The sequence below is a fragment of the Quercus lobata genome, chromosome 3, assembly GCF_001633185.2.
Source record: "Quercus lobata isolate SW786 chromosome 3, ValleyOak3.0 Primary Assembly, whole genome shotgun sequence".
NCBI classification, from domain to species: domain Eukaryota; kingdom Viridiplantae; phylum Streptophyta; class Magnoliopsida; order Fagales; family Fagaceae; genus Quercus; species Quercus lobata.
In genome coordinates this window covers 25280426-25294599 of record NC_044906.1, presented here as the reverse complement: position 1 = coordinate 25294599, position 14174 = coordinate 25280426, and the positions used below count along the sequence as shown (strand labels likewise).

General features: G+C 31.1%; 1 protein-coding gene across 1 annotated transcript; it reads left to right on the top strand.

The window, feature by feature from the left end:
- The first annotated feature begins 2122 nt into the window (after positions 1 to 2122).
- LOC115980055 (probable aldo-keto reductase 1) lies at positions 2123 to 8811 on the top strand. Its single transcript, XM_031102255.1, has 8 exons — positions 2123 to 2362; positions 2483 to 2594; positions 4516 to 4683; positions 4889 to 5092; positions 5244 to 5416; positions 5581 to 5677; positions 7083 to 7236; positions 8430 to 8811. The coding sequence occupies exons 2-8, from the start codon at positions 2535 to 2537 to the stop codon at positions 8606 to 8608; spliced, it is 1035 nt and encodes a 344-aa protein (XP_030958115.1). The 5' UTR covers positions 2123 to 2362; positions 2483 to 2534; the 3' UTR covers positions 8609 to 8811.
- Positions 8812 to 14174: the final 5363 nt, after the last annotated feature.

Sequence of the window (14174 nt, the reverse complement as noted above, 5' to 3'; positions counted from 1 at the left end):
ATTATTCTATAACTTTTTTTTATTCACAGTTGTGATGTGGCAAATTAAAAAATATTATTATTAATTGCATACTTAAAAAAAAATAAAAATTTGATGACCTTCTAAATTTATCCAATTTCCAAACCCAGACGTTCATACCCAAAAAAAAATGCAAAAAAAAAAAAAAAAAAAAAAAAAAAAAAAGACCTTCATTTTGATTTGTTGGGAGAAATTAAACAATATTATTAATTGCCTACTTTTTTTTTTGGTTGAAATCGATGACCTTCCAAATTTATCCAATTTCCAAACTGAGACACTCATACCCAAAAAAAAAAAACCTCCATTTTGATTTGAAAAAAGTGCAAGAACACAATTTATTCCACAGTTTTTTTTGTCACTATGATGTGGCAGATAAAACAATAGTATTATTAATTGCCTACTCTTTTTTCTTTTTTTTTGAAATTGATGACCTTCCAAATTTATACAATTTCCAATCCCAGAGATCCATACCCCAAAAAAATACGAAAAAAAAAAGACCTTCATTTTTAATTTGAAAAATTCTAAGAGCATTTACATCAGTTCATTTAAATTTTTTGTCTATTTTACACGAAAAAACCTACTTTTTCTATTTTACACATCCACTTTTACAAAACACCTACATCAGTTTATCTATTCTACACATTTATTCAATAAAATATTCATTATTTTACAATTTTTTAGTATTCACTCCCTCACTGCCCCTCTCTCTCATAGACCCACAGCCACCATCACCACCATCATCAGAAACCAAAAGTCATTAAATCAGAAATTGATCTTCAGACACGCCGATCAAAACTCCATTAGAACCCACTCGATCTCCACCCAAAATCAAAGAAAAATCAACATCAGATCAACCAACACCGATCAACCCACACAAAGAAAAATCAACGCTGATCAAAACGCCATCGTCTCCATGCCTCCACGCCTCCACACATACCCAGATCAACCCACAACCCAAATCAACCTAGACCAAGCAAACCCACACAAACCAAGACCAACCCACACCATAAACTCAGATTAAACCACCATCGAGACCTCCCCATGTTGTCGCCATCGATCATCGACCTAAACCCACACCGGCACCATCGAGACCACGCCACGCGCCGATCTCGCCATGCTGTGAACTCTGGTGGCATGCTTTGAACGATAGAGAGAGATGTGAGAGAGGGAGAGAGAACTGAGGATGAAAGAATGGAGTGGGTTTTTTGTGAGAGAAAGAGAGAGCGCACAGTGCCTGAGAGAGAGAAGGAGGTGAGAGTTAGGTACAGAGGAGAGAAAAAAAACTAAATACACATGCTACAGTGCCCGTGTAAATTTACACGGGTACTGTAGTTAGTTGATAATTTTACAAAAGTTTACACACTTTTAAATGGACTGATGTGAAGTGTTTTTTGGTTCAAAATGTGTAAAAGTGGTCAAAATCTATATTTTACACATTTATAAAAAGAGCTAATGTGAATGCTCTAAAACCACAAAGTATTCCACAAATTTTTTTGTCACAACTCTAATGTAGCAGGGTATGATTGGTGAAGAAAAAATAGTGGGTCCATATAAAAGTGATGGTTAATCACTCAAATTTAAATAATAATATTATTAATTTCCTACTCTTTTTTTTTATATATAAATTAATAACTTTTCAAATTTATTGAATTTCCAAACTCAGATGCCTACGCACCCAAAAAAAGACCCCCATTTTTATTTGAAAAAGTCTATAACCACATAATTTTTCATAACTTTTTATTACAATTGTGACATTATGGAGTGTGATTGATGAAAAAAAATTGTGAGTCCTAACCCACCCACAGTTTATCACGCCAAAAATGTGACCAAAAAAATTGTAAAATAATTTTTATTCTTAAAACTATATTTTAGTAAAGAAAATACTATAAGATGCTTTTAGAGTAATAATTAATAATCTATTTAAAAAAATATTTTATGTGAAAAGAAAAAAAATAATTAATATTTTGACAGTAATATTAAAACTTTTCTAAAATAAATGGTTAACTATTTTTCAAAAGCGGGTTAGCATAGCCATTTTTGTAAAAGGGAAAGTGACATAATCAATGACGGAAGAGATGGCGGCAAGTGGGAAATTGCTCAATTTATTCGGGGAGAACTGAAAGTTCTTGCCAGCGTGTACCATTCTTATCACACATTAAATTATTCACATTATCCGAAAGAAATAGGAACACTAATCAATGACATAATCAATGATGAAACAAAGGTTAAAAATTGGAATATGTCTATAAATATGTGTAGTATTTTGATTCGATACTATAAATAAGTGTAGTGGCTGCCACTGACAGCAGTTATCACTTATTCTCACTTCAACTCCTAATCCTAGGTACATGTCTTTACCAAAATTTTAAAACTAAACTAGTCTTTACATTTTTCTTTCTTTTTTGCAATGTTATTATTACCTCCACTGCTCTATATATATCTGATGTTGTTGATAAATGAACAGGGAAATCCTAAGACATTGAAAATCTTCAAAAGAAAAACACAGAATTTGGAAGATGGCAGAAGGGAAAGAAGTCCAAATTCCAAAGGTGAAACTGGGCAATCAAGGCTTTGAGGTGAAAACCCAATCACATTTCTTGAATTGTGAATATACCCATTTCTTTCTTCTTCTTCTTCATCTTTTTAATTTTTTAAATTTCAAGAAACTTCCACTTTGTATATGTCCAACTCACATTTCTTTGGAAACCCATCTGCATAATTTGGTCTATTTCGAGATTTTAAGGTTACATTAACCCATCTACATAATAGCTTCTCGGAATATTTGATGGAAGCTTATCCAGTACCATCAATGATAGCTCTTTTATTTATTTTTTTAACAGATATGCTCCTGAATGATGAAGCTAATATGTAATGTAAACTTACAAGATAGCTCATTTAATTTCCATGAAATTCACGAATTTGCATGGCTATAATTCCTGATGATAGTTTTAAATCCTAAGCCGTAATCTTTTGAGGAGACATGAAGGAAGGAAAGATTAGAAGAAAATTAAAACTGATTTTGGGAGTTTCCAAGTTACCTTTATGTGATCAGAAGCTTCTAGGTGTTAGGAGTACTATTATGAAAATAACACTCTTGCAGATTGTACGGTATATGTACAGTTTATTTTTGTAAAAATATGGTGTTAACTGAATGCTAGTTAGAGACACAGACCAAAAAGGTCATGGCCAGTGTATAGAGTTCCCACTTCTTCAAAGTCTAAGAGAGGTGATTGGTACAGTCTTACCCTCCCACCCCCCCTCCTCCCCCCAAACTTTTTTTTTTTTTTTTCTCTCTCTCTCTCGGTTTGTAGAGAAGTGTTCCATTGTAGCTGTCTTGAGATGTGGCTTGCTTGCTGCAATAATGATGTCTTCTAAAGACATTTGGCACCCTCCAATAAGTGAAAATGATAAGATACACTTTTATTCACAACAAATTTTACAATTGTTGAGTTGGTCAACTCTAATTGATGGAGAAAAATTTGTGGGTCTGTGAATGACAGTTGTGTCCACCACTCACAGTTGACCAACTCAGAAATTGTAAAATTTGTTGTGAAAAAAAAAAAAAAAAAGTTGTGTCAATAGTATTACTGTTCAATAAGAACTTCCTACTGCAGCAAGAATTGCGTCATCCCTAAGAACCACAATTCTATATTCAAAGCATGAGCTTGGATCAACCTCAGAGAACAGGAATGATTTAATAAGAGGTAATCTTTAAGCTTTGGCCTAGTGAGAAACTACTTGTGCCAGAAAATTTAAGTGGGAATGACAAAACAAGAGTTTAGAGCAATTTGATTATACTTATAATTGAATTGTTTTTTGAGATTATGATGCCCTTGAAACTCTGTCATGGCACCAAAGCAGCCATCTATATGCCTCAAAACAGGTCAACATGATAAACTTAACAGATTGAGGTGATTGGGAAACTTTTACTATAAAGTCTGAGTCCAAAAAGATTTGTTTTTTCTTGTGAAGACAAGAGGTTTGTGACAAATGCCATCTCTTAAATAGTTACTATTCTCTTGCCTACTATACTAAGAACCTTTTCTGGTAATCGTCTATGCTATATAATCGACTACTGTTGTGGTGAGATGCTGGAATCAACAAACTCCTGGTCTTTCATCCTTTTGATTTTCAGCACGTAATATTTGTATGTATTAAAGTCCATCAATCTTGTGTGCTTCATATGTTAACATGTGGGAGGCTTCAGAGATTAAAATTGATAGAAAGGATAGAAACTTTAGACCTTAATAGTTCTGTTTCTTTCTTACATCAAGAGTCTCAACGTAAGGCTGGACCTACATAAATAATCTATAACCTTGAAATCTTGCAATTAATCTTTCCCAATGTTCAAGATGCATAGGTTCTAAGGCTTTAAGGAAATTTTTTTTCTGCTAAAATAGTTTGCTGCGCTCTATTTTCTTTCTATTGCATGTTTTGCCAACTTTTTGTTTCTCATTTCTTTTTAATTCTAAACTCTCTCTCACCTTTTCTTTTCAGGTCTCAAAGCTGGGGTTTGGATGTATGTCCCTGACTGGAGCCTACAATTCTCCTATCCCTGAGGAGGACGGGATCTCAATAATAAAGTATGCTTTCAGTAAGGGTATCACTTTCTTTGATACATCTGACGCTTATGGACCCCATTCTAATGAAATTCTGCTTGGAAAGGTAAACGGCACTAATTTTTACTTTTACTAGCTCAAGAAGTTAAATGTTTTTGTTCCTATCTGGTGGTAAATCTTAAGATGGTTGAAGATGTGGAAATTTCTCTGTGATACTATCTTCTATATGTTTTGTTGTTAGTGAATTGATTAATAATGAGGACCATGTTAAAACTCTGTGCTATTACCTGAAAGAAGTTTATATCTTTTAGGCCTTGAAGCAGTTGCCAAGAGAGAAAATTCAGATAGCCACCAAATTTGGCATTGAAAAAGTAGGATTTCCTCACATGCAAGTGAACGGTAGCCCTGAGTATGTTCGCTCATGCTGTGAGGCTAGCTTGAAGCGCCTTGATGTGCAATACATTGATCTGTATTATCAGCATCGGGTAGACACAAAAGTACCCATAGAAGACACTGTAAGTGATTCTCTTGCTCTTTCACTAGATGCCTATGAAATTCTTGATTGTTCATAATTTGAAATTATCAAATTCTCTGCATTCATTATTTCATTGTAGATGGTGAGATCCAGGTGGTAAATTTGATTTGATACATATTTTTGGAATGTAGGTTGGTGAACTTAAGAAACTGGTAAATGAGGGAAAAGTCAAGTATATTGGTCTGTCTGAAGCCAGCCCCGATACAATAAGGAGGGCACATGCTGTGCATCCCATCACAGCTGTACAAATGGAGTGGTCTATCTGGACTCGTGATATTGAGGATGAGATAATTCCACTATGCAGGTTTATTCAGTTCACACTTCACGAATGATATTTTTATTAATTTTGGTCTCATGAGTGCTTCCATGTTTACACCACTGACATGTTCTTCCTTTCTTAATTTGAAAATTTAAAATTTAGATCTTCTTGTTCATTGCCCAGCTGTACAAATGCTTTTGTTCATGTAGGGAGCTTGGCATTGGAATAGTTCCATACAGTCCTCTTGGTCGTGGTTTTTTTGCTGGCAAAGGAATTGTGGAAAATTTGGATGCAAATAGCTCCTTGGTACATATTTCACCAATGTTTTTTCTCATTTATGCATTGACTGTCAAATTGCCTGCATTCTTTGATCAATGCATACTTCAAGTTTATTGAATAAAAAAGGAGGCAGTTGGTTGGTGGGTAACTTAAAGACACCCCTAATGTTAGGGAGCAAATTAGAACTTCTAGTAAACTTCAGGAACCAAAATAGTTGTATTCCCTTCATTTTTTTTATAAGTAAATCAATTTTATTGATGAAAAGCTATACAAGTACAGAAGAAACCTGGGGTATTTTGCCAATACATCTAACAATTCCCCTTGAAAAGTCAAAAGTACAATGAATCTATGAAATCATATAGAGTAGAATTTATCAAGACTTTAACTTTATCATGTCTGTAGATAACTCCTATGCCTCAAAGGTCCTCCTTTTCCTCTCCTTCCATACTTGCCACATTACACATTATGGAACTATATTCTACGCTATATTTCTTAAAGAGTTGGACCTTAGCCACTGTTTATTCAGTTGGCTTTAAAAGAATTATACATTGTAACATCTAATATGTATATTTTTTCTTAAAGCAATTTCCACTGAAAAATTTTCACGTAAATGCAGCATTTATTTTATTTTGAATTTATCATAATTGCTATTTTTTTGGCAATATTATGTTTTTTAGCTTAAGACTAGCTATGATCTATCGTATTGAGTTTTGAGCTATTAAGAATCAACATGATAATAAAATAAGCTTAACTAAAATAAGAATGTTATAGATAAGCTGGGGAAAAAAAGAAGAAGAAAGTGTACAAAATGAAGGTATTCCTTTAAAGATTGGTGGCTCCTATTGATGCAAAGATAAGAAAGAGTTGCTTAGTCATTTACAAAAGAAAGTGCTTGATACACCAATGAGAAGGAATGATTTAATTCAAGCCAAGAGAACAAAACGAAATAGAAGAAGACCTTAAAAAACATAAATAAAAGTAGTAAGAAAAGATATATTAACTATGGAAGTGATAGAGTATGATTTTGTAAGGATAGAATGGCATAGAAGAATATATATGGCTAAGAATACACATTGTTGACCAAGTTCTTTAACATAGGACGAATGCAGAATGGATGCAGCAAAACAATTGAAGAACCAAAAAATAAAAAGATAGATATCCTAGGAGTAAAGTACTAATAAGTAACTTACTAATAAGACTTAAAATAAATTAATTCACTTCACACTTCCCGCATTATTTTTTGGTTGAGAAATTATAGCCGACTCCAAAGTTTTGGGATTGAGACTTTGTTGTTAAACTTTAGAACCATCTTATATAAAGGATTTCAAGAATTTGGCATTTCCCCTTAACAGTAGTAATAGTAACAATAAATAAATAAATAAAAAGTTTTAAATGAAACTGACATCCAGCTGTTCTTCTTTTTTCTTATTAGGCGTTGCACCCTCGTTTCCAAGGAGAGAATTTGGACAAGAACAAGACCATTTATAGTCGCATAGAAAACCTTGCTAGAAAGCACCAATGCTCTCCTGCTCAGCTAGCTCTTGCATGGGTTTTCAAACAGGGACAAGACGTTGCACCCATACCTGGTAATTGGCTTTCATTTTTTTTTTTGGTCATGATTAATTACTTTAGTGAAAAACTGTGCTCTGTATTTAAGTTTTCAAAAACAGACGAGGAAAAGTGGCTGAAGATTTTATTCATTGTTATTTATACCATTATCTTTTGTGTGCTTCAAATTGAGTTAGCTTGACTCCAAGTCTGTAATGCACTTCCCCTTTTAAGCTGCAACAAGTAGAATTAAGATCACCTGCATCTTATAGAAGACAAAGTTGACATACAAGTCATGGAAAAATATCACAAGTATCCCTATTGAGTTCCATAAGGTTTTCCTGCCTCAAGTTTTAAACTATATAAATGGATAACAACCCATTTCATGGCTGGAGACTACGTAAATATTGCCTGCTATAGTGCCATAACAGCCTCAGAAAAAAAATCAGAGATTATAATTTAATGTTAAAATATTTATAAACATAGTGTTAGGTTGTGGTCATAACTAAAAAAAGATTTTATTTTGGGTTCATGTTTATGATCACAATGTCTTGAAGGCATCATTGGCCATACAGGCTAGTTTTTAACTTTTTGAATGAGTGGTAGTATGGTTTTGAGGAATAAAAATTAATATCATGAGTCAACCATGTGTAATTTCTAAAATATATTAGCAGATCTGCTAAATATATTGGGAGCTGTGTTTAGAAAAATCTGACAGCATTGATCAAGGTTTAGTTGAGCTCGTCAGAAAAACCTATTGGCATTTGATTTACTTTTCATTGGAAGTGTTACATGAATGAAGATGATGAAGCAGAGTGGAATTTTATGTTCAGTAAACCCTTTGGTACCTCCACAGGCAGGAAATTTGGAGTTTTATTTTATTATTATTTTTTTTTTTGCAGCAAAAATTGATAATCAAGAAGAGAGGATTGATAGTTCCATGGATATTTTAAGGACGATTGTAAATGTAAATGTATATAATTTTGAGTGTATATATCTCCTTTTCTCTTTCAGCAAGAAAGTTCACTAATATGCTCATTTTCAATTATATTTATTTAGTATAAACACTAACCGTTGCTTTTTTACTCAGATCCCTTTTGAATTGTTTGTGAAATTTTATTATCCAATTTGCCAAATCTCTTATGCCTCCTACATTTTAAAAAGGAGGCAAGTTGAGACTTTCAAGTTTCGCCTGCTATTTCTCATGTTCATTTGGCTTGAACTTTTACAGGGACAAGTAAGATCAAGAACCTGGAAAACAATATCGGCTCTTTGAACGTGAAACTTACAGAAGAAGACCTGAAGGAGATATCAGATGCTGTACCAATCGAAGATGTGGCAGGTGGAAGAAGCTATCAAAACATGGATCATTTTCAATGGAAGTTCGCTAACACTCCTCCTAAAAATTAATTATCTCCACTATGGAGCTGTCCATTTCACTTGGATAATGCCATGTTTTTGTGAAGTGAATGGGTAGATTTATGTTAATAACTAGCTATGTATTCACTCAGCAGATTAGGAACACTATTATGTCTTTCTCCAAAAAGAAAAAGGAACACTATTATGTAAACTTTTTGAGAATAATACCAACGTGGTTGCTTTATGTCACGCTCTATTGGATGTTTTGATAGTTTGTTCCTCACTTTGTTTTAGGGTAAATTACATGTTAGACCATATTCTTTAGGAGTGGTTACAAATGAATTTTGAAGTTTAAGACTTACAAATTAAACATTATAATTTTACTAGTTTCAAATTGAGTCCTAAAGTTTTAAAATTATATCAATTTAAACCTTGAACTCTTTAGGTTTGAGTAGGGGGTTTAAATTAATACAGTATTAAAAGTGCAGGGTTAAATTTGAAACTAAAAGGTTTAAATTGTAAGAGTATTAAATTTTAGGATTAAATTTGAAACTTCCCTTAAAGTGTAGGTTTTAAATTTTTTTTTTTTTTCTTCTTATATGGATATTTTGGGAGTTTGTTCCTCTCCTTTTGTATATTTACTAGTGGGCACTTGTGCAATATGTGGAAAATTTTGACAATTTGTTTTTATTTTTATGTTAAATGAATAATGAAATAGTAGATGAAATGTATAAGTGTTTGTCTTAAATCCTTTTTAATGATGTGATTATTTTCTAACAAAGTATAGTTGATACTTGATGCAATATGTAAGATTTTCTAAATTACACTATCAATATTTGTTATTTGAAAGTGTTTTTAATTTCTTTTTCAAGGAAGCATAATGTACTTTACATTCAATTATTATATAAGCCAAAATGTTTTGTAAATAATATAATGTATGGTTAGAATTTGTTTCTAGTCGTTCTTACAAATGGTTCATCCTCTGTATATCTTGAATGACCTAAAAATGACGCAAATATAAGTAAATTCATTACATATATTATTAAAAAAAAAAGAAAAAAAGAAAAAAAAAGACTAAAATATTTATTAAAAAAAAAAGAGTAATTTTATCCAGAACCTACTTACATTACGCTGAGAATATGACATAATTGTCACTGAAGTAACTTCTCTTTCTACACAAACCTCTCCTCTCAAAACGTCATTAAATTGGACTGAATGAATTGAAGTGGACCAAATAGACAGAACTAGGTCAAAATTGATTGAAATAGACAAAATAGAATTTAAGTGGACTGAACTGAGAATATCAATTTCTACTATTTCCATAGGATATACACAACTTGAGTATCATAATGTGGTTTTGACATTCGAATCCAAACCTTCATGAGAATATCTAGAACTGTGTACATCAACATCCACTATTTTGTTAGGTGATACAAAATCTAAAGCAAATTTGGACACTTGACATCCAAACCTTCTAAAGAATATCCATATTTGTGAATATCAATTTCCACATTTCCATAATATATACACAACTAAAGTATCATAAGGCGATTTGGACATTTGGCATCCAAACCTTCTAGAAAATGTCCAAAAATTACGTACATCAATATCCACCATTTGGTTAGGTGATACACAATCTTGAGGAGGCTTGGACGTTTGATATCCAAACCTTCCCAAGAATATCCACATTTGTGAATATTAGCGTCCACAATTTTCCATAGATTATACAAAACTTGAGTAACTTAAGATGGTTTGGACATTTGACACCCAGATCTTCTAGAGAATGCCCAAAATTGTATGTACATCAACATCAATCATTTGGTTAGGTGATACACTCTCCTAAGAACATTTGGATATCTGACATCCAGACCTTCCATCAAACATCTACATTTGTGAATATCAACACCCATGATTTATATAGGTTACACATAACTTGAGTATCATAAGGTGGTTTGGACGTTTGAAATCCAAATCTTCCAAGGAATGTCCAAAATTGTGTACATCCACATCCACAATTTGGTTAAGTGATACAAAATCTTAAAAAGGTCTAAATATCTGACATCCAAAACTTCTAACGAATATCCAAATTTACCGAATATCTACGTACACGATTTTCATAGGTTTTGCACAATTTGCGTATCATATGATGGTTTGGATATTTGATATCCATACCTTCCAAAGAGATTTGTGTACATCAACATCCATGATTTTGTTATCCGAAGGATATTTGGACATCTAAGATCACTTTGAAATTCAAAGCACCATACTCATTAATAAACTCTTGTCATAAACCAGACAACATGAAACCTATAAATGGCTAAATGTTCTTTCCAAAACCAAATAAACCCACACCATTAATCTAACTAGTCGCAAACCTACGCAATGCATGAGAATATATATAAATATTATATAATAGGATGTAATATATAAAAAGTAACACTTACTTCAAGTATTGTCAATTTTTTAAAAAGATTTCAACAAGTATTTTTTATCTTTTTATCTCTACAAATATATTATTCTATTATTTTTTGTATGTTTGATTAATATTTTTTTTAAAGTGAACCATATCTTTCTAATTTTTGTTGTAGTGTGTTATATTAACCTAATATATAACTAAAATTTATAAGTTTCAAATCTCTTAAAGAATAAGGAGATATCATGTAATCAAAACTCATCACAAAATTTCAAATTTATCTTAACCAAAATTAAAATGTAACCAACGAAATAAATGATTGACTTTATCATAATTTATTGTTCAAATAATTGGTAGGTATATTCAAATTCATAACCATGTTAATTGTGTTTTGATATAAACTCAAATTCCTATTTCCAAAAAAAAAAAAAATAAAATAAAAAATAAAAATCTAAGTATTAACCTAAACCAAAATTCAACCAAAGCTATAAAAGGGAGAGAGAAGACTTTTTAATGAAAAATTATAAAATTAAAAAAAACACATTTTTTTTTAAACCATCAATCTTAATTAAAATTATAAAAAAGAACAAAAATTCACCAAGAGAGAGAGTACTCATGGTTTTTGTGTGGTAAAAATATGGATTGAATGGGAGAAATGATATTAAATTTATACAATTAAAATGGGAAGAAGAAGAGTGAAGTTATAAAAAAGAAAATAGAAAATGATGAAGGAAATGTAATAAAGTAAAGAGTAGTGGGGGAGGTAAAGAGGCAATGAGGGAAGAGAAAGGTTGGAGGAAGTGTAACCATAAATGTGTACAAACAAAATGGGATGAAGAAGAGTCAAGTTATGAGAAATGATGAAGGAAGTGTAATGGTGAAGTAGAGAGTAGTGGGGGAGATAAAGAGACAAAGATGGAAGGGAAATGTTGGATAAAGTGTAACCATAGTATGGAGAAGAAGAAGTTTTTTGTTTTTGTTTTTTTGTAGATAGTAGTGAGAAGAAAAGTTTGAAAAATAAAAGAAGAGATAAAAAAATAAGTGGATGATGTGGCTCAATGATTGAGTAGCAAAATGTATTGTGTGTGTGTGTGTGTGTAAGGAATAGGATGGAAAGAAAATGACACTCAATGTTGAAAGGAGCTTTCAATATAGACAATAAACAATTAGAATTTATGATGACATGTAGTGTATTACATTTGGCCACAAAGAATTAATTTTGCAATAGACAATCAATAAAGATGGAAAACCAAAAAAAATAAAAATAAAATAGTGATGTGACCACTAATGTGGATCAACAGCAGCGTAGCAATAATAAATGCTACAGTTCAGTTTTTAGAGATAAATATATATATATATATATATATTTATATATGTATAAATGAAAACGCTTCCTTGATGGATTCTACAACCATAGAACCCACTTCAATTCCAATTGGACCTCTAGTCAGTAGTCTCTACTCTAGCTAGCCAACATTTGGGGGAGAGGGAGAAGGATGCTAGAAGCTGAAACCAATGTTTGTTTGGTTACATGGACAAATTTTTCATGGATGATAGGGAGAATGGCTGGTGGGAATATATATATATATATATATATATAAATAGGTAAATCCGAGAGAAAGTTCAATTAGAATATGAAATTAGAATCCAATTTTGTGTTATGTGTCTAAATTTATGTGGGGACTACACTATAATTATCCACTTAAATTTGTGCCATGTGTTCACTTAATTTTTTTTAATCTTTGTGCCAAGTGAGTTAATGAGTGCAAAATATTAAAAATCTAATATTAATGAACTATTTCAAAAAAAAAAAAAAATCACATATACTTAATAAATATCACCACACAACAAAAATCACCACACATTTTATCTTATTAAAAATTAGAAAAAAATTATCATAAGTAGTATTAAATTTAGGTAAGAATTTTAATATGTGACTAATTACATTTACCTTTTTATAAATAATTTGACTAATTATTTATATTTTTATGATAAAAATAGTGTTTAATTTTAAATGTATCCATATGTATGTTTGTGTTACATGCCTTTTTTTTTTATAATAATTTGACTAATTATTTAAATTTTTATAATAAAAATTGTGTTTAATTTTAAATGTATCCATGTGTTTGCATGGATTACATGCTAGTTAGAATAAGTGATTGGACAAAATTTGATAGATTTTTTTAACATATGGCAACGGTCACAAGTGTGTGCGGGGGCAGTGTCAAATGGTTAATACTTAATTTAAAACAGAAAAGTTAACTAATGTCTTGACCACAATGATTTAGAAAATATTTTTTAATGTATTTTACGAAAAAAAATAAAAAATTTGATTTTTAAACCCTTTTTTTTTATATATTTATCATGATAGTGATTAGTGTTATAATTTTCTTTTTCAAAATAATCAATTAATAAATGCACACTCAAAATTATCAATAAATAAATAAATAAATCCGCAGCCATTAACCCCTACGGTTTTCTTAAAAATAAAAAGTAAAAAACTCAACTCTTTAGGCACATCCAATTCATTTGGTTAGAAACTTTAGAATTCTTTGAAGTCAGCTATCAGTGACTACGTTTTGAATCTTTTCTTTTAAATTGTGCTTACTCTTTTAAGATCATGTCACGAATTTAATTATAATTGTAAAATAGTGAAATTATGTTTAGTGAAAAATGTTAAATTTAAAATATTTTTACAAGTTTTACGTGACAAATTGTTATTATTAGATAAAAAAAAACATTTGTGGTAAACTCGGATTAAGTCATCAATCTACTATTTAAGATTGGTTATGAAAATATATTTAACACAGATTTTATTTGAAATCCTGTATTAGTTGAGGGGATTAGAATCCGGTGCGATATCTAGGGTATTGCACCAGGTGCAATTTACCATTTCCACTCACAATTTTTTTTTCACTTTTCATTTTTTTAACTTTCACTGTTTACTTCTTTAAAATTTTTCTTAACTTTTTTGAATCAATGGTTGAGATTGAAAGTCGCTTTTTGTAATTATCAATCTCAACCATTCAAAGGAATTGACAGTACCCTAGGTATTGTACCTAATCTCAATCCTAGTTGAGGTGGCATTATGTGTGCTACACTGTTATGTAACTATCATTAGAGCACTAGCAATAAAGGATGTAAAAAAACACCTATTAAATATTCTCAAACACTACTTTATTTATTTTACTATCTCATTTTACA